The 27,999-nt window shown below is 41.9% G+C and overlaps 1 protein-coding gene across 1 annotated transcript; it reads left to right on the top strand.

The window, feature by feature from the left end:
• The first annotated feature begins 3 nt into the window (after positions 1 to 3).
• HEXB (hexosaminidase subunit beta) lies at positions 4 to 27,957 on the top strand. Its single transcript, XM_062612278.1, is given in 17 exon segments — positions 4 to 49; positions 7,870 to 8,028; positions 8,031 to 8,352; positions 8,446 to 8,603; positions 14,156 to 14,221; positions 14,990 to 15,036; positions 15,235 to 15,345; positions 17,686 to 17,787; positions 19,381 to 19,510; positions 21,401 to 21,581; positions 22,674 to 22,760; positions 23,341 to 23,413; positions 24,043 to 24,217; positions 25,038 to 25,128; positions 25,344 to 25,448; positions 27,718 to 27,839; positions 27,874 to 27,957. Coding segments are annotated over 16 exon segments (1,914 nt in total). The 3' UTR covers positions 27,779 to 27,839; positions 27,874 to 27,957.
• The last annotated feature ends 42 nt before the right edge of the window (positions 27,958 to 27,999 follow it).

Genomic DNA, 27,999 nt, shown 5'->3' with positions numbered 1-27,999 from the left:
AAGATGGATGCACCACCGCTGGCCAAGGCCAAGCCCATCAGCAGCAGTGGTAGTGTCTCTGCAATAACAGATTTAAGAAGGGCTAAAAAAAAAATAACAAAACTGTGTAATGCCAATTGCAGCCACAGAGAGGAGTGAGGATATACAAAAGCAACAACTCTGCAGAATCAAGGCCCGTGAAGAAGATGATGAGGAGATGCTCCAGGCGCTGGAGCAGAGATTTCCCTGCAGCCTGTGGTGCAGGCAATGGTGATCCCCCTTCGGCCCATAGAGGTCCATGATGGAGCAGATCTCCACCTGCAGCCCGTGGAGGACGTGACGACAGAACAGGGGTTGCCCGAATAAGGCTGTGACTCCACGGGAAGTCTGTGCTAGAGCAGGTTTGCTGCAGGACTTGTGACCCTGCTGGGGACACACGCTGGAGGAGTCTGTTCCTGAAGGACTGCACCCCATGGAAGAGACCCACACTGGAGCAGTCTGTTCCTGAAGGACTGCATCTTGTGGAAGAGACCGATGCTGGAGAGTTTGTGAAGAACTGCAGCCCATGGGAAGGACTCACATTGGAGAAGTTCATGGAGTACTGTCCTGTGAGAGGGACCCCACACTGGAGCAAGGGAAGAGTGTGAGGAGTCCTCCCCCTGAGGAGGAAGGAGCAGCAGAAACAGGACAACTTTACTTAGCAGAAGGCCAGAAATACTTGAATGTTTGGGCCGTAGTAGTGAAAAATCTGGAAATCTTCAGGGAAGTGGCCCCAGAAGCATAAGAAACTCTCCTTCTGCATGAACAGCCAATATTGCTCTGTGTTCAAAATAGTGACTCATTTGCTGACTACCTTGCTTCTAACCCAGGACTGCTCTACCATGTCCTACCCTGCCAAACTGTGTGCGCAGTGATGGACAGCGGTCCGAGAAACCAGCAAGTAATGATCAGGCACAGATCATTACTCAGACTGTACAACAGCCCTTACTCGCTTCAGTCTTTTCTCCTTCTGATATCCTATTGCAATCACTGCAGACAGAACCAGGATTGATAAAACTAAAGATCCCGGAGCAATCTACTTGGAAGCAGCAGCTCCTCACCAGAACAAGAGAATCCATCAGTCTGACATCCCCAAACCTGGAGTCAGCATCGCTCCAAATCTCACATTTCATAGACAGCTGTGAAGCAAACAGACAAATCAACAGAAGAGCACAAGAGGTTTTATAGCTAGCCAGTAGACATTTCTGTATCTGGCATATGCTGGCGCTTTCGCCCGTCATGTTCTTCACACTTTATAGGGGCGTAGATACTGAAGCCACAGACTTGCCTCAGTATCAGAATCATTCAGATTTTCTTGTATTCAAATAACATAGCAAACACCAAAACATTAATCAGACAGTAACACACAGTGAGGCTGGCATCCTAAACCACAATTCCCTTTACAAAGCAATATGTATATATTATGTATACTGTGTCCACAGTTTGCTTTGTAGCTGGTTCACATACTTACACTCATCATGTGCCTGGCATGTGCATCCATTCTGTACTTGCTATTGTTTGAAGCAGCTTTGGCTTGTGAGTTTTCTTCAAGTTACATCAGTTAAACATCCTGTTTTGGTTAGTTCTCATCCCTAATTACCTATGTGTGTCAACATCAGTACCAGCATTCTCAGTGTGTAGCTCACACACAGCTCCTGTTTAATCTTCTTCCATTTTGAAATTCTCTCCAAACAACAAACATACTTGAAGTCAAACAGTTCTATACCCATAATTCAGCCACTCTCTGGTCACACACAGGATTTCTGGGCTGTAAAGGTTTTCCAGATTTCTAGATCTAATTGGTGCCTGAACACCCCTGATATATACAGGGTGTTCTTAAAATAAATCTGTACAAAGTGGCCAGGATAAAACAGAAGGTACGTCTGGCAAAATCTGGACATACAATCACCATACAGAAGATCATGTGTAAAACAGATTGGGAATTTACAGTGCAGCAAAAGAGTCCCTGCTAGAAGTTTATTCTATTTCCAAACTGCATAATCTTCACAAATTTCCCCTATAGGAAATTAATGTGAGCAGCTACTTTAGTATGAAATTGTCATCCTACCTTATTCAGTCACAAACCTCCTTGTAGTCAAGGTACCCCCGCTGACGTACCCATGCCATTTACCTACAAAGCAAGCTACTGCATGTAAAGATACAGGCTCATCTGCAAAGGATATATATACTACTCATACTTAAATTGTATGTTCTGCTACTCACATAGTGGAGCAGATGAACTGCTTACAACATCGGTGAAAACATTTACTTGTAAGTTAAGTCAGTTTCAGCTAACTTATGAATTTGGTTTAGCTTAGCTTGGGTGTGAAGTGGGTAAATTGTCACGTGGTTTCCATATACTGGGAAAACCACACTCTGTTAAACATGATAAATTTCATTCAAAAATTAATGTACTGGCCTTGTACTTACTCTAAAGATGTCTTCAAGAGACACTAATGTGGAATTCCCAGTCTGGTGTCAATTCACACCTTAGTTTAGGGGCCAGTAATATCCCCATATGTTGACCAGACTGCAGTGGTCACAGAATGTTACTTGGCTAATAGTAAGTTGCTATTTCCTCGCTACTGCTTTGTTATTTCCCAAGTACAAAGGAGAGTTAGCTGCAGAGAATACATAGTACAGTTCTTTGCATACCTGGAAATAATCCTGAGAGATCTCCAGTCACTTTGAAGTGATTGCTATAGCCACAGCAGAATTGGAACAACTGAGACCAGCTTTACCACTTCCTCCTATAAGACACTGCTGTCAAGCCCTATTCCACCCTTTTATTTAGCAAGATGAACCTTTGGGATGCCTTAATGTCTGAAACTGCTTTTGGAGTTTTTTTCCTCCTATTTAACATAGGGATGTGTGAAGGAATCTGTACAGTTCTGTTGCAAAAGCCAAGTTCAGCTATAGCCATAGCACGTTTTATTTTTCACTGTAGCACTTTTTATCCCTTCTTTAGAACACTCAGAAGAGAGGGTTAGGCTGTAACTAATGGACACTTAACTTTAACCTTAGAGAATGGAAAAGCCACTCTGATAGAACCAGGGGATGCAGGTTCCTTATCTGAATAATGATTCATGTTTCCACTTAAGAGTTTTTAAAAATGTCTATAAAAACGCATAATACTACTTCTAGCACTTATTCACTAGGCTTCTAGTAGAAGCACAACTTTGTCATTTCATAAGCTATGAAGCTGTGTAAGTCTTTACAGGCATAGATAAGAATGTATTCCCATTCTACACAGTTTACAAGCTAAGCCAAAAGTCCACAACAAAAAAGAATCAAAATCCATTCCTCTCAGAAGCATGAAATCAAACTTATAGGACAGGCCAAGTAAAAAGAATGATAGATTTTCACATTCAAGACATTAAGTTGGTCCTGGAGCATAGTGATCTTTGAGAAATACTGTCATTGGTTTCCTAGGTTGTCCTATGAGTTAAGGGTATAAAGTCATAAACAATTCACAGATACTTTAAAACAGCATTTGCTAATCACAGTACAGTGTAGAAACATAATGGTACCTGTTATCACTAAAGTCTTAGCTATCACTTGATGTACCAGCCTACCTATAATTTAAAAAAGAAAACCAAGCAAAATAATGACACTTTGTCCCACTATAATGAGCATGTAAAACACGGTGTACCTCTTACCTGAAATGTACTTCCATTGTAAAAGCCTCCTTACACAAGTGAGGTAAAAATGTCTCAGCTGAAGTGTTTTCTCTGCCACTGTTCCTAGCTGTTATGGCCTTATTTCCTTATTTCTACAGATAGCTGCAAAAGACTCCTTGCTTCCCAGACTCCTGCTTCATCCACATTTATTCTATTACGTATGATCTCGCCTCTCTCCTCCACTGCCAAAATCCGTATCTGATTCTCTAAAAAAGGCAAGCTAGAGACAACTAGTAATTCTGTAAAAGACAGAAAAATTATTCAAGAATTAAATCCCACAGTGCATATTCTTCAGGAGAAGGAAATGACCATGCCACATCCTGCCACTTACATGTTCTACTAATAACTTACACTAAGAAAGGCCTTATCTTTCGGACACCTCCCCACAAACTAATAGGAAGTAACAACCACATAAAATACATTCCATTGGTGTTCTACTGTCCTCTGAGAACATAAGGAACCATTTCCTCTTCCAGGGCACATGGATGTGTTTCTATCACTGACACAAGGGTTTTCATTCACATGGCAGAGGGGGCATGCTGTGTTTGTTTGGGGAGGGGGAAATGTAAGAAAGCTCTTTGGGTGGTCATGGGGTGTGGTTGTGGGGTGCATAGGAGACAAGGTAACTACAACATGCTGTCTGGCCATGGAGCCTGTCATTTTCTTGCGTTTAATAATAATTTAAGTGTGGCTATCACACATCACCTGTGTGTGCTTGGGATCTTCCAGGCTTTGCGTTCATTCCCTAATGAGAAAGTTCAGAGGAAAAGCACAAACATCAGCCTGTTGCTGTCTAACCTCAGACTCCATTCCACCTCTCTGCAATGCTAGTCCAGCCTCTTTGTTGCTTTTGAACTTCCCCTTGATATGCCTCTTGGATCAACTAAAGCTTTTAAAATTTAATTATTTATTTTTAAAGAACATTAATCACATTGATGTTTCCTCTCCTTGTGCACACATGGAAACAATTACAGTCCCAGCTCTGCTGTTTCATCAGTCTGCCATGCACAGTGAAAATCCCACTGAAATAAGCAGGCCTCTGAAGATTACATACTAGAGGACTGCAGTCTGCAATCAGATTTTCTTCAGTTCTAAAGCTCCCTGCTTATCCTCTGCTTCTTCCCTGTGAGCTTAGAACCAGGCCCTAGATACAATATAAAACTGGGTTACATAATAGTGTCTAAAAATACTAATGCAAACTCAGATTGATTGTGGTTATTAAAGACCACCATTAGGTTTCCTCAGAAAATGAGGATAGCACATTCATGCCTGTCTACTCCACCTTTCCGCCCTGAAACATTTAAATCCCAGTGAAAAGGCTCAAGCAAAACTGCCTGAGAGGTAGCTGTCTCAGAGATACTAAGTTCCACAAGTTTGTCCGGTATACAAGTGGGTAAAAGAAACTATATTCATGGACTTACACAAGGAAAGACTACCTGCTCTCTTTATTCATCATCAGAAAATCTACCTAGAGAAGGAAAAACAAATGCAGAAATTACTTAATGAGTTTAATGTGCACAGAATAGCTTATTTAAAGACTGTCAATAATAAATAGGTATTTATTAGGTAACTAATAAATAGGTGTACTTAACTGGTATAGAATAGCCTTGCTCTATCAAAGCTACAACCACTAAAAAGAGAACTCAAAGCAAAAATCCTTAGTGCATCTACAGCCACCATCAAGTGTGATGGCCAGGCTGGTTAACACTTATTTGTAAACAGCAGACTTTAGTATCTTACAGCTCCCAGCAACTTTGGTCACTCATCTTTGCCTTCTACTTCCCCAGCAGAGTTTGTTGATCTCTCATTTGTGCTGAAAAAAACTATGAAATAATCCCGATTTTCTAAATATGCCTAAAAGGATGACTAGAAGAAGGCAACGTGAACAGTTGAGTAAGCACAGTTAAGAAGACAGTCACACCATGCAATGGGAAGGGTGTGTGTTAACAGGCAAAACCCTCTGCCACTACTTGAACAGCAAAGTGTAGCAGCTGAAGGGAATGAATCAAAACACCCTGGTTTTGTTAGTCACTGTGTAAGCTAAACTGCTAACCTGTAAATTAAAACCACTCTGAAAATTGTAAGTTAAGATGTTAGTTTATGAATTGGGACTGCTCTGTTGAGAGCAAGATGGGCTGGTGCAGCCTTGGGGTATGTATAAAACAAGGGTAATCTTTGAAGATAAGGGTGGAGTAACCAAGACGGGGCCAGTTCACACAGTGCAGCCTGGCCCCTCAGAGGGCCAGAAAAGACTGCACTGCCATTTCTACATATCTCATAGCATGCTGGTGTGCAGGAGTGCATATATGCAGGCATTATGTGCGGTGTGCCTGGTTGGTATCACGTAATACAGAACTGCTTTTTTACTTATAGCATGACAAGATTAAGTAACATTCTGCTATGTATAGCCTGCACCAGACAGCTTGATGGATGGGCACATCCAGCTGTTACCACAAAAGACAGTTGAAGAAACTCTGTAGGACTCGATTTGTAGTTTTATAAAGCAAGCATTTCTTATTACAGCACTGGGCACACACAAGAATCATTTTGCAAAGGTGAGCATTCCTGGAGTCTACAAGCAGCATCCATATATACAACAAACTTACGCATATCTACAACTTTTCTGGGAAATGCTTTACATATTCACTAGATTTCTTGGAGCTAATTGTAATATTTACAGTTTGATTACATATGCACTTTCTTGCTGAGTGGTGGTCTCAAGGGGTCTCTGGTGGTTACCTGTAGTCTTCCTCACTGTGTCAACTGATTGACATCTGTGCTTGTACATGTGCAACAGATTCTTGTGAATTACTTAATAACTGTGTCCGTGTTTCAGGTCACTTTGTTCTGATTTGTTCCTTATCTTGAAGAACTGGCCCCGTCTATCTTGGTCACTCCTTTCTTATCTTCACACCTGGCTGACTACAGAGGGGTGAACTGGCCCCATCTGTCTTGGTTACTTCTTATTTTCAAAGGCTATCCTTGTTTTATACATACCCAAGGCAGCACCTGCCCATCTTGCTCTCACCAGAGCAGTCTCAGTTGACATCTTAGCTTACAATTAACAGAGCAGTTTCAATTTACAAGTTAGCATTTTAGCTTACACAGCCACTAACAAAACCAGTGTGTTTTGATTCATTCCTTCAGGTGCAGTTCATGGGTCTAAACAAGCCTGGCATAGTCCCAACCATCCTCTCATCCTGCAGTTTATTCCCCCTGTTCCTAGTGTGCCATCACTTTTTTTTTGGCCGCTGAGTCCAGGATCTGGATCACATAAATCTGATTGTGTGACCAAGAGCAGCGCTGGGGACAGCCGGGACTCACCTCTTAAACGGCTGTGCAGCCCAGCCCTGCAGTGATTCACTAGTGAGCAAACTACCAGCGTCTCCCAGGGAGCCTTCCTGGAGGAAATAAGAGCTGCTCCCACAAACTCTCAAAGGGACATAGGCTGAAAGAGGACAAACCCTACCTACTGCTTTTTCGTAATTCTGCAGCAAGGAGTGTTCTTTGCAAACAGATGGAAACTTCATTATGGAGACACTCTAGTTATTTTGGTTTTTTTTTGTTGTTTTTTTTTTTTAAGAGGCTATTTTGTAACCTAGACCATGTGACTATAGAGTTACCCTTCTACATTGCCCAGGGAACGATGGCTGACCAGCTCCTCAGTCACACTGCAGTTAACAGCATGCAGGTTTCAGCTCCCCCATCTCTAGGGGTTGAACTGGTGCATCAGCCAAAGCCACAGCCGTGACACCTCAGAGTTTGCATTAATCGTTCAGTTAGAGCTGGCCTAAAGCCTGAATTCCTCCCCACTGTGCCTTCTAGCTTTCAAAAGCTCGATTTGCCTTCTGAACACTTCACAATAGCTTTCCAAAATTTGAATTGAGATATCAAAACACCTAGTTTGCTTGGTTAAAGTCGGAAATACTTCACTGCAACTCAGACTTCTGTTTATTCATGCTATAGCTTATAACACAGTCTGCAGCCTGTTAAGAAGTGATTTCTCCCGAGACTGAATTTGTATCGGTACAAGAGATGTGTTGATTTCCCCTTCACAAGAGCGTAGCGACCTCTCCACACAGAAATGAAACCGCTCAGAATTTCGGGCCCAGCGCCGCCCTCTCGCTGTTCCCCGGGCGGTTTCACGCGAGGACCGAACCGTGTCCCTGAGCGACGAGACGCCCCGAGGGGCGGCCCCGCTCCGGCGGCAGCTACTTCTCCGGGGGCAGCCGTGGCCGCGGGCGGGCGCTGAGTCGCGCTCGCAAAGCCCGCCCCCTTCTGCCCCGTGCTGGCGGAGGAGGGGCCGAGCTTCCTTTAGAGCCGGTGGCCGCTGCTGGAGGAGCCGCTGCTGCTGTGGTGCTATGGGCAGAGCCATGGGTTTGGCCGGGCTGTTGATGGGGCTCTTCCTCGTGTCCGCAGTGCTGGTGAGTACCAGCCTTCGCCACGGCGGCCCGCGGGCCGAGCCCGGGCTAGAAGCGGCCGAGTGGGGGGACGCTTCGGGCGCTGGCCCCGAGGACTCGCTGTGGCCGCTTCCGCAGTGGGTCCGCACCTCGCGCCGTCAGCTGCAGCTGGCCCCAGACCGCTTCCAGCTGCTGCACGGCGCCGGCTCCTCGGCGGGGCCGGCCTGCGGTCTGCTGCAGGATGCCTTCCGCAGGTGAGTGGCGGCGGGATGCGGGGCTGCCGGCGGCGGTCCGGCGGCGGGAGCTGTTACCTCGGGTTTCCCGCGGCGCCTGTGCTTCCCCGGCAGGTACTACGAGTACATGTTCGGACAGTCCCGCTGGCGGAAGCGGAGCCGCGGGCCGCTGGGCGGCCGAGCGGAGCCCGAGCTGTTGCAGCTGCAGGTGGTGATCGAGTCCCAGCACTCCGGCTGTCACAGTTACCCGCACCTCGGCTCCAGCGAGGCCTGTGAGTACCCCGCACAGCAGGACGCCGCGTGTCGATCTCCTTCCACTGCTCGCCCCGTCAGCGCTTGTGCCCCAGTCGTGTCCGGTGTAGAAGCCAGCAGATGGGGTGTTTTTAAGGAACTGCAAACCACAGGCTCACGGTGGCGTTCAGGAGCGTTTAACAATAGTACCGACCGGAAGACAGGTCTTGCTCTTAATGCTGTGGGAGTCTCAGCCCGCAGTGAATCATAAAGCTGGTTAGAAGGGTAGCCTGTGATTTCTGCAGTTTAACTAGGATTCAGTTCATTTACCTGCTGCTACCCTTCCTAGTAGCTGTCATTAAGAATCAGAGGTATTTTGCCATGCGCTGCCCAGTTACGTATGGTGAGATCTATTTGTAGTCAGGAGACCATCCCTTCTCTCAGTACAGGGTGTTGAAGGCCGGATTTACTTATTAATCTGCTGTCCTTAGAAATAACTATATTTGAAAGCTACTACAATGGCTCATGTACATGGTATTTCTGTTATGTCAGGAAAACCGGAAAATACTTGTTGAACTTTATATTCATAGTGTTATAAATACACTTTCTATCAGCAGATATAAGAAAGGATTTAAAACAGGGCAGTTATATTGGATTTGTTCTGCTCTGCTTCTTTAGTTCTGTGGCTGAATTCCAGGCTGGAGAAGTACTGTAAAATCAAGTCCTAGACACCAAAGAAGTTTGACAGAAATAAGGATAAATTGAGTATTTCTTTTGGTCTGGGCAGGTTAGCTCAGAAATCAATGTATTCAACTCATCTAGTTCTGTCCTGGGATAATCTTCTGTACTGTACAAGGTAGTTGTTTAGTATCCAGGATACAGATCTGTAGAAAAAAAATCCTTTTAATCTTAAGGTCATACATCTGTAGCAGGATTAATTCCACTAGACTTGTAATAGAATGTATTGATTTTAAATTTACTAAATCTTTTTTAGTCCATTTAACCAAGTTGTTGGGTTTTGTGTGCAAGTTTGTTGTGCATTTCAATGCAAATGAGGTAGATCAGCAAAACTGCTAACACTTTAGAATTTTTCTGCCACTGGTTATTATACTGGTTATATTTACTACTAGTTGAATTTCAAACAGGTTTGTGAACTTTAAGCAAAACTGGTTCTTCTCATCTGTTAGAGAATCTGTCAGATCCTGTGATTTTTAGGTTCCACTCTTCGGAACACTCAGTTTTTCCCTCTGCTGTAGAAAAGGAGTTTTCTGTTACAAATAACATAAGAGTTTTCTTCATGTAGTAAGATCAGCTCTCCAGACTTCAGCAAGGTTTTAGTTTTCTGTTTGCTCAGAGGACATATGCTGAAATACGCAGTTATTAGTCATTTGCTGGATTGAGAGAGTTGAGAGTCTGTGGGTGAGAATTAAGGGGCAGGCTGGCAGGGGAGATACTGTTGTGGGTGTCTGTTACAGACCACCGGATCAGGGTGAGGAAGTTGACGAGGCCTTCTACAGGCAGCTGAGAGCGGCCTCACAGTCACAGGCTGTGGTCGTTGTGGGGGATTTTATCTTCCCTGATGTTTGCTGGAAGGACCACTCGGCAACCCAGCCGCAGTCCAGGAGGTTCCTCCAGTGTATGGATGATAACTTCCTCCTGCAAATGGTGGATGAGCCGACCAGGAGAGGAGCGCTGCTGGATCTCATCCTCACTAACAAGGAGGGTCTGGTCGAAGCAGTAAGGGTTGAGGGCTGCCTTGGTTGCAGCGACCACGAGATGGTGGAGTTCAGGATCTTGTGTGGTAGGACTAGTAGAATAGCAAGTAGAATTGCAACCCTGGACTTTAGCAGGGCAAACTTTGGCCTTTTCAAGCAATTGCTAGGGGAAATCCCATGGGCAAGGCTGCTTGAAGGTAAAGGGGCCCAAGATAGTTGGTTGGCATTCAAGGATTGCTTTTTCCGAGCTCAAGATTGGAGCATCCCGACACGTAGGAAGTCAAGGAAGAGGGCCAAGAGACCTGCGTGGCTAAATAGGGAATTGCTGGGTATGCTCAAGTGGAAGAGGAGAGTTTACAGGTCATGGAAGGAGGGGCTGGCCACGGGAGGAATAAAGGCTGCTGCTAGAGGATGTAGGAAGGCAGCTAGGAGGACTAAGGCATCCTTAGAATTAAACCTGGCGAGAAGGGTCAAGGACAGCAAAAAGAGCTTTTTCAAATACACGGCAGACAAAACTAACACCAGAGGCAATGTAGGCCCACTGATGAACGGGATGGGTGCCCTGGTGACAGAAGATGCAGAGATGGCAGAGTTACTGAATGCCTTCTTTGTCTCTGTCTACTCTGCTGCAGGCAGTCCTGAAGAGCCCTGTACCCCTGAGACCTTAGATGAAGTCAGGTCGACGGAGCGGCTTGCCTTAGTCGATGAGGAATGGGTTAGAGATCAGTTGAGCAATCTGGACATCCATAAATCCATGGGTCCAGATGGGATGCACCTGCGGGTGCTGAGGGAACTGGCGGAAGTCATTGCTAGACCACTCGCCATCATCTTTACCAAGTCCTGGGAAACGGGAGAGGTGCCTGAGGACTGGAGGAAAGCAAATGTCACTCCGGTCTTCAAAAAGGGCAAGAAGGAGGACCCGGGTAACTATAGACTGGTCAGCCTCACCTCCATCCCTGGGAAAGTGATGGAACACCTTATCCTTGGTGCCATCTTAAAGCATATCAAGGATAAGAGGGTTATGAGGGGCAGTCAACATGGCTTCACCAGGGGGAAATCATGTTTGACCAATCTCTTAGCCTTTTATGAGGAAATAACACGGTGGATGGATGATGGCAGAGCGGTGGATGTGGTCTACCTTGACTTCAGCAAAGCATTTGACACAGTCTCCCACAGCATCCTCACAGCTAAATTGAGGAAGTGTGGACTGGATGATCAGGTAGTGAGGTGGACTGTGAACTGGCTGAAGGAGAGAAGCCAGAGAGTTGTAGTCTATGGGGCTGAGTCTAGTTGGAGGCCTGTAACTAGTGGAGTGCCTCAAGGGTCAGTACTGGGACCGGTATTATTTAATATATTCATCAACGATTTAGATGAGGGAATTGAGTGTACTATCAGCAAGTTTGCTGATGACACTAAGCTGGGAGGAGTGGCTGACACGCCAGAAGGCTGTGCTGCCATCCAGCGAGACCTGGACAGGCTGGAGAGTTGGGCAGGGAATAACGGGATGAAATATAACAAGGGAAAGTGTAGAGTCCTGCATCTGGGCAGGAACAACCCCAGGTTCCAGTATAGGTTGGGGAACGACTGTTAAGAGAGTAGTGTAGGGGAGAGGGACCTGGGGGTCCTAGTGGACGACAGGCTGACCATGAGCCAACACTGTGCCCTTGTGGCCAAGAAGGCCAATGGCATCCTGGGGTGTATTAGAAGGGCGGTGGTTAGTAGGTCGAGAGAGGTCCTCCTTCCCCTTTACTCTGCCCTGGTGAGACCCCATCTGGAATATTGTGTTCAGTTCTGGGCCCCTCAGTTCAAGAAGGACAGGGAGCTGCTGGAGAGAGTCCAGCGCAGGGCAACGAAGATGATTAAGGGAGTGGAGCATCTTCCTTATGAGGAAAGACTGAGGGAGCTGGGTCTCTATAGTTTAGAGAAGAGGAGACTGAGGGGTGACCTTATAAGTGTCTATAAATATATAAAGGGGGAGTGTCACGAGGATGGAGCCAGGCTCTACTCAGTGGCAGACAATGATAGGACAAGGGGTAATGGGTACAAACTGGAACACAAGAGGTTCCACTTCTCAGTGAGGGTGACGGAACACTGGAACAGGCTGCCCAGGGAGGTTGTGGAGTCTCCTTCCCTGGAGACATTCAAAACCCGCCTGGACACATTCCTGTGTAACATTATCTAGGTGTTCCTGCTCCGGCAGGGGGATTGGACTAGATGATCTTTTGAGGTCCCTTCCAATCTCTAGCATACTGTGATACTGTGTGTGTGACTCCTTTTCTTAATAGAGATGGCATGGATGAGCCAGTGACTGTATCCTATAGCAAGAATATTGGATATGTAACCAAAGTACAAGTTATCTGCCCTTCTCCCTGCTGTCTTCTTGCCTGTTTATGTAAAAAGTTTCAAGTAGTCATTAAAAAACTTGTTCCGCACTCATTTAAGGTATATGTTATAGGTACAGAAAAAAAGCCTGCTGTCTCAGAAATAAATCCTGATTGAACTACAAATCAGCACAGAAAGACCTGTGGAGATTCCAGTAGTCTTCTAAGTTCTCTTTTCTTTCTCACCCAGAAATTCCAGTATAAGCAATCTGTGCTTAGGTTAAAATGGAAACTTGAGGTACTTTCTTCATGTCCCTGAATGGCTTTTGTCTGGTAACTGAGACAAATGTTTTAACTGTATAACTTATCTAGCTGTTCTTTCATTCTGAGGCAGACCAAATAAATCACTGAACATCAATTTAATCCTTATTTTTTTTCTCTGCCACTTTGAGTGCAACTCTGGTCTGTTTATTATTGCTTTGATGTTTAAATAATAATCTAAACCTATAGATTTGTAGATAGAATTTATTTTTTTATATATATGTATGTAATTTAAAAAGAATGGATTTAGAAGTTATTTCTTTCTTCACTAAAATTCTAAAATTTACTGAATTACTTTAAATGGAAAACCAAAACATTTTGGGTTTGGGTTTTGGTGTTGTTTTGTTGTTTGTTTTTTTTTTTTTTCATACAGTCCTTTGTACTGTACTTCAGTACTCGAACTTAAAGGAGGACTGTTACGGACACCTTCAGATAGCATTCTTCTTTTAACATACCTTACTTTTAACATACCTTATCTTGCTGCCCTGTATATATGCTCGTTAGATTGTAGGGTCTGTTTTGGGCTTTGTTTGGGTTTTTTTCCTCTTTGTAATTAGACCATTATACAAAGCACCTAACAATATTACATGACAAGCTATATCTCTAAAAAATTATGTAAGCAGAATCCATATAAAAGGAAGGTAAAGGAAGTAAACTTTGCATTAGGTCTGGCTTAGTTACCCAACCCTTATCACCTACGTCTTAAATGCAAAACTATTACCTGCTGTGCTTCCATTGAATAACAGAATATTTTGGGTTGGAAGGGACTTTAAGAGATCATCTGGCTCCAACCCCCCTGCTACGGGCAAGATCACCTTCACCTAGACCAGGTTGCTCAAAGCTCCACCCCAACTCCTTGAGGTTTGCACTGCCCCACCTCTTGAGGCTGTTGAGGTCTCTCTGGATGGCATCCCTTCCCTCCAGTGTGGCAGTCTCACCACTGACAGTTAGGTTAAACTTGGCTGGAATTCTGGCCTGTGTGCCATTGACATTGCCATTATTAAGCACCATATTTGTTTTATCATTTTACTGATTAACTCTTGACTCTCTTTGACTAGTAGCTTGCATTATTTCAGGAGCACATAAAAACAGCTGCACAGTATCACCGTTAAAAACAGCATTGATTAGAATTTCAAAAGTAAATGGAGATGTGGCACTTGAAGGATTTCTAATGCCTGTTAGCATCATCCTGTCAGTCTGTGCTTTCTCGAGGAATAACTTCTTTCTTTTCTTTAGATCATTTAACTGTAACTGAGCCTGTGGCTACACTGAAAGCAGATGAGGTATGGGGTGCTTTAAGAGGTAAGATGATACTTTTCCTATAGAGCTATTTGTTTTGGGTTTATACAAACTCCACGGTGGACAAGACCCAGCTGACCACTGAGCCTTGCCCTCATTCAGTCCTTCATGGGAAGTATGCTTGGGCAGAGAGGCTGGAAGGGTGCACATACATGTGTTGGTCACACCTTCAGTCTGTGTGCTTGGCATCTCAGATCCAGTGGCACACTATCAGGCACTTGCTGTGCCTGAAATCAGTCAGACCAATTAAATCATGGGTGCTAAAAAGCTCTCTGATCTACAGTGTGAAAAAATTATTCTTGACATCACATGACGATTGAACATGGTGGACACGTCACCAAGAAGACCATAACTCTGAAGTTTCAGTCTTCTGTGCTTACTGGAATGTTAGTCCAAATTAGCAGATTTTTCGTGCTCAATTAGAAACTTCAACAGTTGCAGAGATGACAGGAATAGATGCTGACAACACCAGAGATTCCTGCCTTACACTCAGTAACTTCCATACTGTTCAAGTGTTGATTTGGTACATCTGAGCTATAATGCTAATATTCAGTATTTGTGTATAAGGTAGAGTTTGAATGGTTCTCCCTTCAGAATTTAACTGTGGTGCTTGAGCAATTAAGGAAACTGCTGAAGAGAAACAAACTCAGCTACATTCTTTCTAGCTGCTTGAATGCCTGTAAATAGTTATGGTCCTGTTTTTAACTAAAACTTGAAGGACAAGTACTGGGTTATACTCCAGATCCCTTTCTTGGTTTTCTTATTTCCCAGGTTTGGAAACGTTCAGTCAGTTGGTTCATGAAGATGACTATGGAAGTGTAAGTATAGCTATTAAACCACAGTCCTGATAAGACAACCACATTCCTTATTAGGTGCTTTTCTAGAAACAGCATAGCTACTAGGTTCATTAAATATTTTTTTTCAGAAAATTAACTTTGGAAAGCTGTTAACAGGCTGAAAATTAAGTATGATGAAAATAAAATGGGAGTTCTAATTTTTAAATCTTGTTCTCGTAGTTTCTTGTCAATGAATCTGAAATCGACGATTTCCCAAGATTTGCTCATAGAGGAATCTTACTAGACTCTTCAAGACATTATTTACCAGTGAAATCTATTCTCACAAACCTGGTAAGTGGGTGATTTTATATCATTAATAATAAATGCTTTTTGTTGTTGTGTTTTGCCCATTGAAAGCAGCTGGAGCTGGTATGAAAGCAGAACCTGTCTCCTCTGGCTGACTTCTAAAAGGACAGCTTGAACTTTGCTAAGTGAAGGTCAGAACATACACTGGAGAGCAGTTGGGTGTGCAGACTCAGGATTAGTAAATCTGTAAAGGAGGCTGGGATTTGTGGTACCTTGGACTTTCTTTATTTTCTGTTGCCTAAACCAGCTCAGATATTTCCTGGGAGCATGTTTTGAGACATCTGACTTATCACCAAGCAATACATGGGAGACCTTGCAAGCCCTAGCTTCAGCGCCAGTGGCTGCAGGAAAATTCCAGTCTTTTCAATAACCAGGTTTTGGTAGTCCTTTCTTAGACTGCTAAGATCAAGCCAGTAGTTCAGTAGTACAGAGCGAGGGGGAAAGTTGGAAATGTTCACTGAAAGCTACTGCTTTCTTTCACTGCGTCCCTTCAAAAAGAAAAAAAAAAACCACAACCAAGCAACAGACAGACAAACAAAAACCCAAATAAAAAGAGCTTAAGTAAGCACACTGAGAACTGCATGGTCCCACTTTGATGGGAAGGTGATAAATTTGTGTCATCATAGCTTTGGGGCTTTTTGTTTTTTATTCCCCTTTTCTGCTGTTGAAACCCTTGTTGCAGGGCTTATTTGGTGGGTTGAAATGAAGAAACCTTTGAGTGTTGGAATATGCAATTTCTTGTCATGTCTCTTCCAAGATGAAATAGTGTCAGAAATTTCCCTTTCGTGTTGCAGAACTCTACAGGGCAGGCTTAAGATGGGCAGAAAGAGAGTGCAAGTAAAACCAGTCTTCATTTCTGAGGTCCTTGAACTATGCTCAGAACTTGGCCCTCCATGGGTGTTTACCACTTGTATTTTCCTTTAAGATCAGCTCCTGTTCAGCAGGTAGTGTTTTGCCTAGTGTTCCATTTGCAGGGGGGGGTGCTTCAAAGCGTCAAGTAGTTACTTGTGTCGAGACTACCAACCACTGCTGTGTTTCTGTAACTGTTGTTACTGTTTTGTTTCCTTAAATTATGTCTGTGACACTTAATACTTTTCCAGAGTTACACTTCATGTCATTTTGCTGATTTCAGAACAAGTGTGTGTTCTGAACCTGTACCTGGTTGAATCCAGACCATCCTAATAAAAAGTAGAAGTAATCCCTTCACTACATGTAGTAATTAGATGCTTAAGGCAGCAGTTCAAGTATATTTCTTGTTTGTGTTCAGCTGTTGTACTGTATTTCCAGGAAGGGCATTGTCCTTGAGGAAGGTGTGGCTGAGGTGAAGGTTAGGAGATACAATTTTCTATGTGGAAAGATGGTATTTGATAGAAATGCATGAAGACATCTGGTAATTAAACTTATGCTGTCTCATAAAACAGACAAGATAATTTTGGGGGAATGGACAAAATAGAAGTCTTTGTTTGGATTTGATGGGGGTTCTTGTAGAGATTTGTCACTTCTTTAAACCCAGTTTGGTGAAAAAAAATGAGTAGGGGTGAAAAGTAATTGTTTTGTGGCAAGGGATTGGAAGCAACTGTGTTCCAATTACTCAGTCATGAGCAATGTAGAGAACTTACTTTTGTCTGCATGCAGCACACAATACTTGCGATAACTAATAAACCTGCATGAATCAGGGTATGTGTAACTGTCCATCTGGAGTCATAATTCTAAAATAAGTGTGTTAACATTTATCTTCAAGTTCAAAAAAGGGTAGTACTGACAGTGTCTGACTGAAAATACAAGGGGAATGCTATCTTCTGCAGGGAAAATGCATGTTTTATTTTGCATGCATTTGAAATGGATTCTGCAGAAGCCAGTAACGGGTAGGGATGTACCAAATAGTAGGAAACTCTCTCATGCTGTTTAGTTTTCAAGTTTCAAAGTTTTTAGGTAGAAAAGTGTAAGTTTTTCTGTAAGTTGAAATGGTGCAAAGAGAATTACCCAGATATGTTCTGAAGTGGAAAAAAATTAATAAGCATTTGTAGCAGATCCCCTTCTACCAGCCAGTGTAGCATGATTGTTGACAGGAGTGGTGCAAATAGACGGCAGAGGAATGGAGCCAGAGTAGTATAAACAGGCTCATGTATTTTGGTGTATGCTTCTAGGATTTGTGAAACATGGTATGCTTTTTCTTTGGGTTTTGTTTTGGTTTTGTTTGTTTGTTGGGGTTTTTTGTTGTTGCTTTAAGCATGCAGGATATACTGGGACAAGACCACCATTTTCATGTAGGTTTTCTGTGAGAGTGAGGTGTTTAACTAGACTGTGTTGTATTATTTGTTACAGGATGCCATGGCTTTTAACAAGTTCAATGTTCTCCACTGGCATATAGTAGATGATCAGTCATTCCCTTACCAGAGCATTTATTTCCCTGAGTTAAGTGACAAGGTGAGTAAACATCATTGGAGCAGGGTGGGAGGGCAGAAATCAGGCACGTTTCATCAAAATAAAATGCAGAGCCTACCAGAATACATGTGCTTTGGCTGATAATGAAGCAGTACCAGAGGATCAGTAACCAGCAAATCCAAGTTTAAGATCCTGCCCGAGTGTCTGCTGGACTGTGTTCAACTCTCCCTTGGTGGGTGCATGGTAAATGACCTTCCTGACTCTTCTTGTGCAAATCTGCTGGTGACAGTGATCCTTGGTGTTTGCAGGTCTTCAAGCAGTAGTGGTGTGCAAGTAAGTTGCTGTGGTGAACACTGCTTGGATTTCTGTTCTTTTATTTAACTGGTAGACTTCCTGCCACTCAAACAAATGTAAGAGATTTTCCTGTCAGCTCTAGGTTTAGAACCACTGCAGTATTAGTACTTTTGCCCTGTCTGAGATCTAGTTAACTTTACAAAACATGTCTACAAAAAGTCCAAAAGTGAGAGATTGTTTTCTAAAACATTTACAGTGCGATGTATCTCTGTATTTTCAGATTCACAGCAGATTTTGTTAATTACTGAAAGCTATCATGAGGTTCTTGTTCAGTCATGGTACAATAGTAGCCAGATCAAGCATGAATAATTAAGTATACTGAGTCTAAGCACAAGATTTGTGATTCTGTTTTAAAACTCTTGCAGGAGTCTGACCCTCATGAAAATTACGTAGGTAATGCTTGAGCAGATGCCATGAATAATTTTATAAGTTGAAATTGGAAATGTTGCATGGTACAGGCACATTGTTTTTCCTAGTACAGGGCTGTGGAGCTCTGTCCTTTTCCCCACTGACAGCTGGAGAGGGAGGTGGCCTTTGTCTTAATAGTCTCTTGAAAGGCTTCTTGTTTACCGTTATCTTTTTTGAGTAACTCAGCTGTAGAAACTGTTTCCAGATAAATGGAAGCTTAAGATGCTATTAATCATGAGGAGTCATGATGTAGTTTGGCTCTTTGGCAAGCATCTGTTTCACCAAACTGTAGCAGAGTGGCTCATTTGTCACATTTGTTGGCTGCACAGGAATGGAATAATGCTCAAATTCAGAGTCACAAAACAAACGTGCCCTGATGCTAAATTGGTCACTGTATCAAACCTGACAAGCAGAGGTGTTGGAAGAAGACACTATTCTTTCCAACTCGGCGGAATTTTTCCATTAGTCTTGCATGTCATGTAGCAAGGGCCCCACATTTCAGAATTGATGATGCGGAGGTAGAAGGGAAAACTAATTTGTCTCAGTACAGAAGAACTGAAAAATGTCTTTCAAAAAGTCTGATGGAATAGAAACTAGCTTTTCTGTTTTCTTCAGTAACTGTGAGCAAAGGAGGATAGGATGGCCTCCTCAGGAGATTTGGTTTAGTGTGGGAAAAGGGGTTAACTTTAATGCTTGTGTTTTGTTTTTCTCACTAGTAAACTGGAAAGTTCTGTCAAGTGCAGTTGCACGTGTGATAAACCAGAAAAGGACAACTTGTAAAACCGCTCTGTTGTCTAAATTATAACACTTCAATCCCAATTTTATGAACTGCTGGTATAACATTCTGTAAACTGCCTCTAAATGTGTTTACAGGGAGCATACTCCTATAATCACATTTATACTCCTTCTGATGTCCGTCTCGTGATTGAGTATGCCCGGTTAAGAGGCATTAGAGTTATCCCAGAGTTTGATACCCCAGGACACACGCAATCTTGGGGAAAAGGTATGTCCAAAAAAGTATTAATGGTTAAGAGATTGTGGTAAGTGGGGTGTTGCAAGCAAATAAAATGTTGAAAACCAGCCTTTTAAGTGCTTCGAAGGCCCTGGATAAGAGGCAAGCAAGGGCCAGACTTGGTGATGGTCATGATATTTACGTGTTAGAAGAACTAAGGTGAGTGGAGAAAGCTGACGGACGCTTCTTGTGCTGGATGTGTGTGTGATGCACGGATAATATCCTGTCTGCCTTAGACTTCCTGTTGTTCTTCCCCATCCAGTACTCTAGAGTAATAAGGCAGTGGCTAGAAATACTGAGTTGCTGTCTCTAGTATAGAGATTTCTGCTTTGGAAAGGTTCTTTCGAAGTGGTTGATGTTTCTAGTACTAGTTGTTTCTATTATCATATATTCTATATGATCATATTATCATATATTAATCATATATCATATATATGATGTACAGCATATATAAGATCTATATTATCATATATTCTATCATATATTCTATGATGTTTCTAGTATTGATGTTACTATTACTAGTAACCTGGTAATCTGCCAGTGTAAAAAACACAGCAAAGTTGGATGCCTCTTCACTCTGTCTTCTGGGTTTCAGAGTAATACTTCTTTTGATAGAGAACTGAATCCTGAAAGTGGTGGTGTTTAAGTGCACTCAAGGACCAAGCACTTTTTTGCCTTAATTCAAAGCACACTGACTGTGATTTCACTGCAGTTAATATAAGACGGTTTTGACCAAACTGAAAATAATGATTTTTCTAGCACTTGATAGCTTTAGCTTTAACCATGGGGTAAATCTTGTGCTCATCCAGTGGGGATGTGGCTACAATGTTGGAAGATGCCTCAGGCTCTTTCTCACGAATTTAAAATGAGAAAGAAAGGTACAAGGCAAAAACTAAATTTGCTGAACATTCTTTCTAAGACTTCATCTCATGTGGTCTTTGCTATTATAGAGCACTAAGAAAAGTCAGCAGCTTGCCTGGTGATACATGAGATTCTACATTCATATTGAGAGTACGGTTCAGCTCCCTTGCCTAAAATCAATTGTTCCTGATAGCTTCTTGTAGAATAGCTTTTTTAACATGTTGCACAGGAGCCAGGCTTGGTTTTGCCTATGAACCTGGGTAACTATGCTTTGCCTACGTTTAAATTCAAGTTATTACTGAGAAGTCTTAAGGCATGTGAGGATGGTAGTTGAAGCAATCTACCACTAGGGCCCTGTTTGGGGAAAACGTGCTCAGAGTAGGAAACAAGCAGCCAGGAAAGTGCTGCTGCTGGAACCACAGTTTACCAAATAAATTGGACTTGGGAATCTCCAACCTACATATAATAAACTTTTTCCTATTTTGTTATCCTGGCTCATGTTGCTTCACATATCCTGACTCAAGAGTTAGTGCTTAGTTTTGATCTCTGCCTAACCTTCCTTTCTTGTGTAAATTCCTGGCAGACCAGGGTAGCACATCTGTCTCAAGCCATATAGCTCCCACCTACTTAGGTGTTAACAAAGCAGAGTAATAAAAAGAGGAGAGGCCTCTGGAGCATTCTCATTTTATTTGGCTTCCTTCTAATTGGCTTCCTTCCTGATACATTAAAGGTTTTTTATTCAAGTAGTCATCCAGAAGCTTTGTTTAATGACATGCTCCATAAGTTAATGTGTGTTAAATCACAGATCTGAAAGTCGGAGTCTTGATTTCAAGTTAAAGGGTTCTTCAACTTTTGTCAGGTTATTTCATCCGACCTCTACTGATTATACTTAGAATAGGTGAGCACTTAAGTCATGAATAGTAACCTTTTAAATATAGGTAGCTGCCTCTTCCTGCTAGCAAAGTTAGCATACAAAGTACTGAATGGAACTGAATATCCTCTATTAATTGTTTCTATTAGGTCAAAAAGATCTTCTCACTCCTTGTTACAATGAAGAACAGCCAACTGGGTCCTTTGGACCTGTAAATCCGATTTTGAATACAACTTATGACTTCATGACTAAATTCTTCAAAGAGATCAGCAGTGTATTTCCAGATGCATACATTCATTTGGGAGGAGATGAAGTGAACTTCAGTTGTTGGTACGGTGACAGTTCAAAGAGTAAATATATATAGTGCCTCTTAAACCTGCCTAAATGGACCAATTGTGGAACTCAGTTGTGTGAAACAGTTTTCACCGCTTTACCCAAAGATCCCCACTCCTAGTTCTGTAAGTATTTACAGGCAGAGTACTTGTGATCCTCAACAAGCAAGGATGTTGTGCAGAATTTCGCTTTGGCTAGTAGCTTCACAAAGGTTCAGGTACTCCAAAGGATTTCTTTATGAAAATTAACTTGGCAGGAAAGAGAACTATCATCATAGAAAAATACTATATAACTAACATTTAAATGCTTTGTTTTAGAGGAAAAGCAGTTCTTTCCATTGAGTTCTGCCTTCCAGAAAATCTGCTAACATTAAGTATTACAGTACTGACTCTTGTGTGCTTGTATAAGTAGTATGGCATATAGTAATAGGGTTTTTCAATTGGTTGTAGATTTTTACTATTGTGATCATAGTTTGAATATTGTAGAGTCTCTCTGCTAGAGTAACTAATAATATAGAATTTGGAGCAGATCTAATTAGATGAGTATTCAAATTGATCTTGTTAATATTTGTATATTCTCTTGAAACATCAAATCTGAACACTAAGGAATTGCTTTAATTTTTAAAAAGAAAATTGCTGACAAATGCTTTATCAGAAAAGGTTTGCTTTTGGGGGCATTTTCCCAAATGCTTTATGTAACCCCCTCAGATCCCCTGGTACTATCTATAGCTGCTCAGTTCCTAGACCTGCTGGCAATCTTCACAAAAAGTCACAGAGAAACCAGGAACCCCAGAGCTCTTAGGAGTTTGAAGCAGCCTGCCAGAGGCTGCTTCAGCACATGCACTCCAGCAGTTCTACCAGAGAAGGAGGACTGTTGGATGTATTTCAGATGAAGATGAAACTGTTTCAAAAAAAAAAAAAACCTAAATCATGTCAGCCTGCTGCTCTATTGTGCAATCCAGGCAATGGTGCGCCTAAGGCATCAGCTAGTGTGCTGTATGTAGGTGGAAAGGGCTGGGAAATCTGGTTTAAAACGAAACAAAATGATTCTGTCTGGTTTTAATTAATTAGTTTTGTTTTGTTATTTAAGGAAATCTAACCCTGATGTGAAAGAGTTCATGAAGAAGCAAGGATTTGGCATTGACTATGCTAAACTGGAATCTTACTATATTCAGAAGTATGTTGTTTTTTTAATTTTTGCTCAGCTTTTTACAGCCACTGTTTGAGGGTGGTGTTGAGGTGCAGATACTGAAGCTGACATAGGTTAGCCTATATTGTTTTCAAAAATTCCTATGCCACTTTCTCGTATTTTAATACACTGAGTGTAAATTTAACAGCTTTAAAATGTGGGACACAACAAGGATAGGTAAGCTAGTTCTGTGCACACTCTGGATGTATTGGATGTCTCAGACTGTATCTGCTGTAATGTTGGTACATTGGGGAGGAAAAGTCCTAAGTTTTTTGCAGCCATTTAATTCTCTTGGTCTTAAATAACATGTATTTAGACATGTGTATGAGTTGCTGGTAGTTCTGAACATCGGTTTGTGTTACTGTACAGACTCTCCTTATGCATGGGGCCACATGCTTTTTGAGGCAGAGCACAGAAAGCCAAAACCAGAAAAAAAATCTTTTTTCTTGGTCCCCTATACAGTGCTGGAAAAGGCCTGATGTACTTTAGGGTAGGATATATTGCTACTTTGTGTGCCTGTACCGGTTTCATTGAAGTTCGCAAACGTGATCTTATTTCTAAATTCTAGGATTTTGGACATTGTTTCCTCCTATAACAAAGGATACATAGTCTGGCAAGAAGTGTTTGATAACAAAGCACAGGTAAGATGGGAAGATAAGATACTCTTGCATAACAGCAATATATTGTCAGAGGCTTCTGAAGCAGACTATTAAGTAGTTATGGTTGTGTCTGTTAGAGTTAAAGCAAGTCTACTGACTGTAGCAAGTGTCCCCAGGTGTGGGGCCTACCTTAAAATTATTTATTGAACATGTGAAATAGGTAGAACAGGAACACCAGCTTTAAAGGTAGACAGAGGTAGCACAATATGCTTTAGAGCATCAAACTAAAAGGTAGGGAAGTTTCTATGAGCTGTTTTTTCTTTCCCTCCTCATGTAATTCTGCATCTGCACTAGCAACATCAGGTGCTCAGCTTTTCAGAGCTGATCATATAACTGGTCCATGTAGGAACCCTCTTAGGGCATTAACTGTTTATAGTATAACCTAGGCCTCACTCTAGTGCGAACTCTATTTAAAACCAGCAAAGAGTTAATCAGCTTTAGACTGGGGGAGGGGGCAGAAATGACAAAAGGAACTTCCAAAATATTCCTCTCCAAAACAAAATACGGAGTTTTGAAATCCATCATCCTTTTCCCTGATAACAGCAATTAGGATTGTCGTTAATGTTTTGGGGTTTTGTTGTTTGTTTTTGTTTTTTTTTTTCACCTTTTAGCTAAAACCAGACACTGTAGTTCAAGTGTGGATGGAAAACAACTATGCTCATGAACTGAGCAGTGTTACTGGAGCTGGGTTCACTGCTATCCTGGCAGCTCCCTGGTACTTAGACTACATTAGTTATGGGCAAGACTGGAAGAAATACTACAGCGTCGAACCACTTAACTTCCCTGGTTTGTTACTTTTTTTTTTATATACAAGTTCTATGAATGAAAGTCTTTGGTAAGGTGTAAATGGAAAGAGTAAGGCTAATTAGAGTGGTTGTGCAGTCACTATAATCTGATACACTGTCATCAGAGGACCTTAAAGTCAGCTAGAACTCTGGAAAATTCTCAAATAAAAATGAAAACTGCAACTCTCCATTTCCACTCAACACAGGAGTGTTACCTTCCTCAAGAATCTGGCACTGGTGCTTGTATGAGGCAGGAAATGGGTCTAGTTGGCCAGATGCATCATGCATTAGGGGCAGAGTTGTGCAAAATGGCTGGTAGACAGACAGTGAATTCCTGAGTTAGCAAGCTCCTGGAGTCTCAGGCTGTTCTAGAAAAAGACGTGTTCTCCCCCTCTGGCTAAAGCTGATACAAACATCTTAACGCTTTTCCTGGGGGTTTCATTTTGTGCAAGGTAGGCTTTCAAAGCAGATTAGGAAGAGCACCTGACTTCTTAGCTTTTTCAAGGAATGTGCTGTGTGTGATAGAATGAACAGTTTAAATCAAGACTGAAATCTCTGAAGAATGTCAGAAAGCTGAGGAATGTATTCAGAGGATAAAGGGTAAAATCCTTTCCAACAAACAATGTAAACTGATTCTCTGGACAAATGGCCCAGTAGTTCTTGCATTCAGTAACAAGACTACCGGAACATCAAGTTAGTGCTCAGGATAGATATTTTATATGATAAAACAAGTAAGTGAACATTAATCCTCTCTCAGTATTGGAAAATGAAATTGTTGATATATGCCTAATGTTATGATAACTTTCTGCTTTTGAATTCAGGATCTGAAAAACAGAAAAAGCTTTTAATAGGTGGAGAAGCCTGCCTATGGGGGGAATTCGTGGATGCAACTAACCTCACACCAAGATTATGGTATGAACTGCTTTATCATTAGATTTTATAAAGACAGCTACAGGAAATGTTAATTAATCCAGCAGGACTGTATGTTAGTGATAACAGTGCTCTGTGCTGAACCTGAGCAGATATGAATATTGATGCTTCTGTATATACAAGACCTGGTATTAAGAACTTTAACCCATTCTTGGTTGCAGACCATACCTACTCTGAACCTTAGTATATCTTTACAGGCCTCGAGCAAGTGCTGTAGGAGAAAGACTCTGGAGCAGCAGTAATATAACTGACTTAGAAGATGCCTATAAAAGACTGACTAATCATCGATGCCGCATGCTCCGGTAAGATTGCTAGCTATAGTAAAGCTTGGTTCTCACACCTTATAGGTAAAATGGAGTTCAAGTACAAGCCTAAACTACTGGCTTGGAAAGGAAGGGAGGAGAGCTAGCAGTCTAATCTAGCTAGGTAAATGTCATCCCATAGGGGGTTTTGTATCCACAGAAGAGGAAGAACAGATGCAAAACAGTCTAGAGCGCCTGTTTTAACATAACTAACATTTTCAGAACCTTTTCTTCAGTGAAATTCTAGAATCCATCTCTGTCTCCTTCAAGGAAAAACACCACCATAATTGGGATTAGGGTTTTGTTGTTTTGTTGTGGGTTTTTTTTCAAAAATTATATTAAAGGGTATGTGGGAGGAGTACACAAGACAGGAGAGCTATTCTTTCAGGTACTGCTATATATAAGGGACTGAAAAGGGTGGAGAAGGAGCCCCTGATAAAATTCTTTTTTTTTCAAAAAGTCAGTTCACAACATACTCTTCTCTGTAGTTCTTTCCCAAAAGTACCTAGACAGGTTACTGCTTAATAATTGCTAGTGCTGTCTTCGTATGCGTGCAGTTGTAGAAAGAAGTGATTTCTAAGTCTTAAGTCCAAATCTGACTCCGCTTACCAGGATGGTGCATGTCTTGATGGGGCTTAGAGAAAACACTGATCCAGCTGAACAGTGAAGTATATGGTGGCTGTACCTCTAGGATTAGGATTTTAAAGTGAAATAAACCATACTGTCCCTGGACCTGGTTAACTACTGCTGCATCTCCATCTTCTTCACTGGTATTGCTGTATAGGAAGCTTATACAGGTGACTGTAGCTGCCCTGGTAGTGCTAGCATGAGAGATGCAGAATGGGGAGGCAGACTGAGGACTACTCCTTGTACTTGTTGCATACTTTTGCCTTAAACTACTTCCTGGTGCTAAAACTGCTTTGCTGGCAGTGAACAATTCCTGTTATAAACAGACTATGTTAATAAAAGGACATGTCCTCCTGAAAAGGATTCATTCTATATTGGCTTTGAACCAGAAAAACACTAGAGAAACCATTTGCTTTCCCCAATGAAATGAGCATTCCTTGGAGCCACAATTCTGTTGCCTTTCATATATATGGGGCTTCCTTAGCACTGTGTGAACTCAAAAGCTTATTTAATCAGGCTGTTGTAGCCTTAGAGCATGAGCAAAGGACTGTGTCTCTACTGACATTTTCATACACAGCATGTAAAGACTGTGGCAACTGCAGCAGTCCAAAGAATCTTTGAAAAAGAGAAAGAAACAACTCTGTCTTGCTCTGCAGCTGCAGACCAGGGACTGAGAGAATGGGTAGGTGGAACTTTTGTAACAGCTAGATCATGGTCACAGGAAGAACAGTAGCTCTGCCTATCCAAGTCTGAAGCCACTGCTGTTGAAACAATACCAGCTACTGTTTTCACAGTATTCTGATCTAAACTCAGCTTCCTGTAGGAGACAACAACCCAAATTGCAGAGAAATGATGATGGGAGAAGGGAAACAAAAAGGCAGACTTGCATGCTGGAGGCCTAGGCAACAACCTTGTCTTTTACTGAGAGTGTTTTGCCTTGGGCAAGCAACTGTTAGGCTGAGCTGTTTCATTATTCAGTTTCTTTCATTGCAACTCTTAAGTGCAATTTAAACACCAGCATATATTATCCTACACTGTAGCAGTTAGGGTCTAGCTCATTAGAATTTCAACTACAGTTACTGTAACTGTGAAACCTGTTCTTTCACTATACTATTTTACTGCACCATCACAAGCTACAGGGTTTTTTGTTTACTCTTTAAGGCTACATAAGAACAGAATAATTTATGATAATGTAGCTGGAAAAAATGATGTTCACCAAAACTGCCTCCCTCTGAAAATGAATGCAAATTATGTAATTAGAGCCACATATGAAGAAAACATTATAGGTAGGGTCTGCAGAAAGTTCAAATGTCACTGAATTCATATTTTCACATTCTTATGACTTCTCAGTGAAATCAATACACTTTGCAGAACACAGACACAACTAGCTGCTGAATTTAAGCTTTTCAACCTGTTTTCTAATGTCCTGGTACATATGATTGAAACAGAACTGTACATAAGTGAAGTACAATAAACAGTAGAATAGGGCCCTTTTTCATGCTCTAAATAGGCCATCTGTTATTTCTTGGAAGTAGTTTTGTTTATACAAAGATTAAAATAGAGTGCCAGTATCTCTCTTCCTTCCTACACAATCAGCCAGTTGTTTGAATATAATAATACATATTCCACTTTATTTTAACAGCCGTGGGATATCAGCTGAACCTGTGTTTGTTGGATATTGTGCCCACGAAGCAAGGGGATAGTAACTGCTGCAAAGACTTCTTGTTAGAGCCTGAAGTGCCTCTGGGGTATGAATATATATATATATATATATATATATATATATATATATATATATGTACATGCAGTTTGGTATTTGAACCAAGACTTAAGATTTTCACTTTTAGAATAAAGCTACATGACATTCTTGTTGGAGTTAAAATTATGGTTTTTAGCTTTCATTAGAAATGGGGATTGTTCACTG

Source organism: Pezoporus occidentalis, unplaced genomic scaffold (assembly GCF_034315485.1).
Source record: "Pezoporus occidentalis ecotype Australia unplaced genomic scaffold, CSIRO_AGI_Poc_V1 ctg16, whole genome shotgun sequence".
Lineage (NCBI taxonomy): Eukaryota > Metazoa > Chordata > Aves > Psittaciformes > Psittacidae > Pezoporus > Pezoporus occidentalis.
The sequence above is the reverse complement of the archived record's forward strand: the minus strand, read 5'-3'. Positions and strand labels throughout refer to the sequence as shown.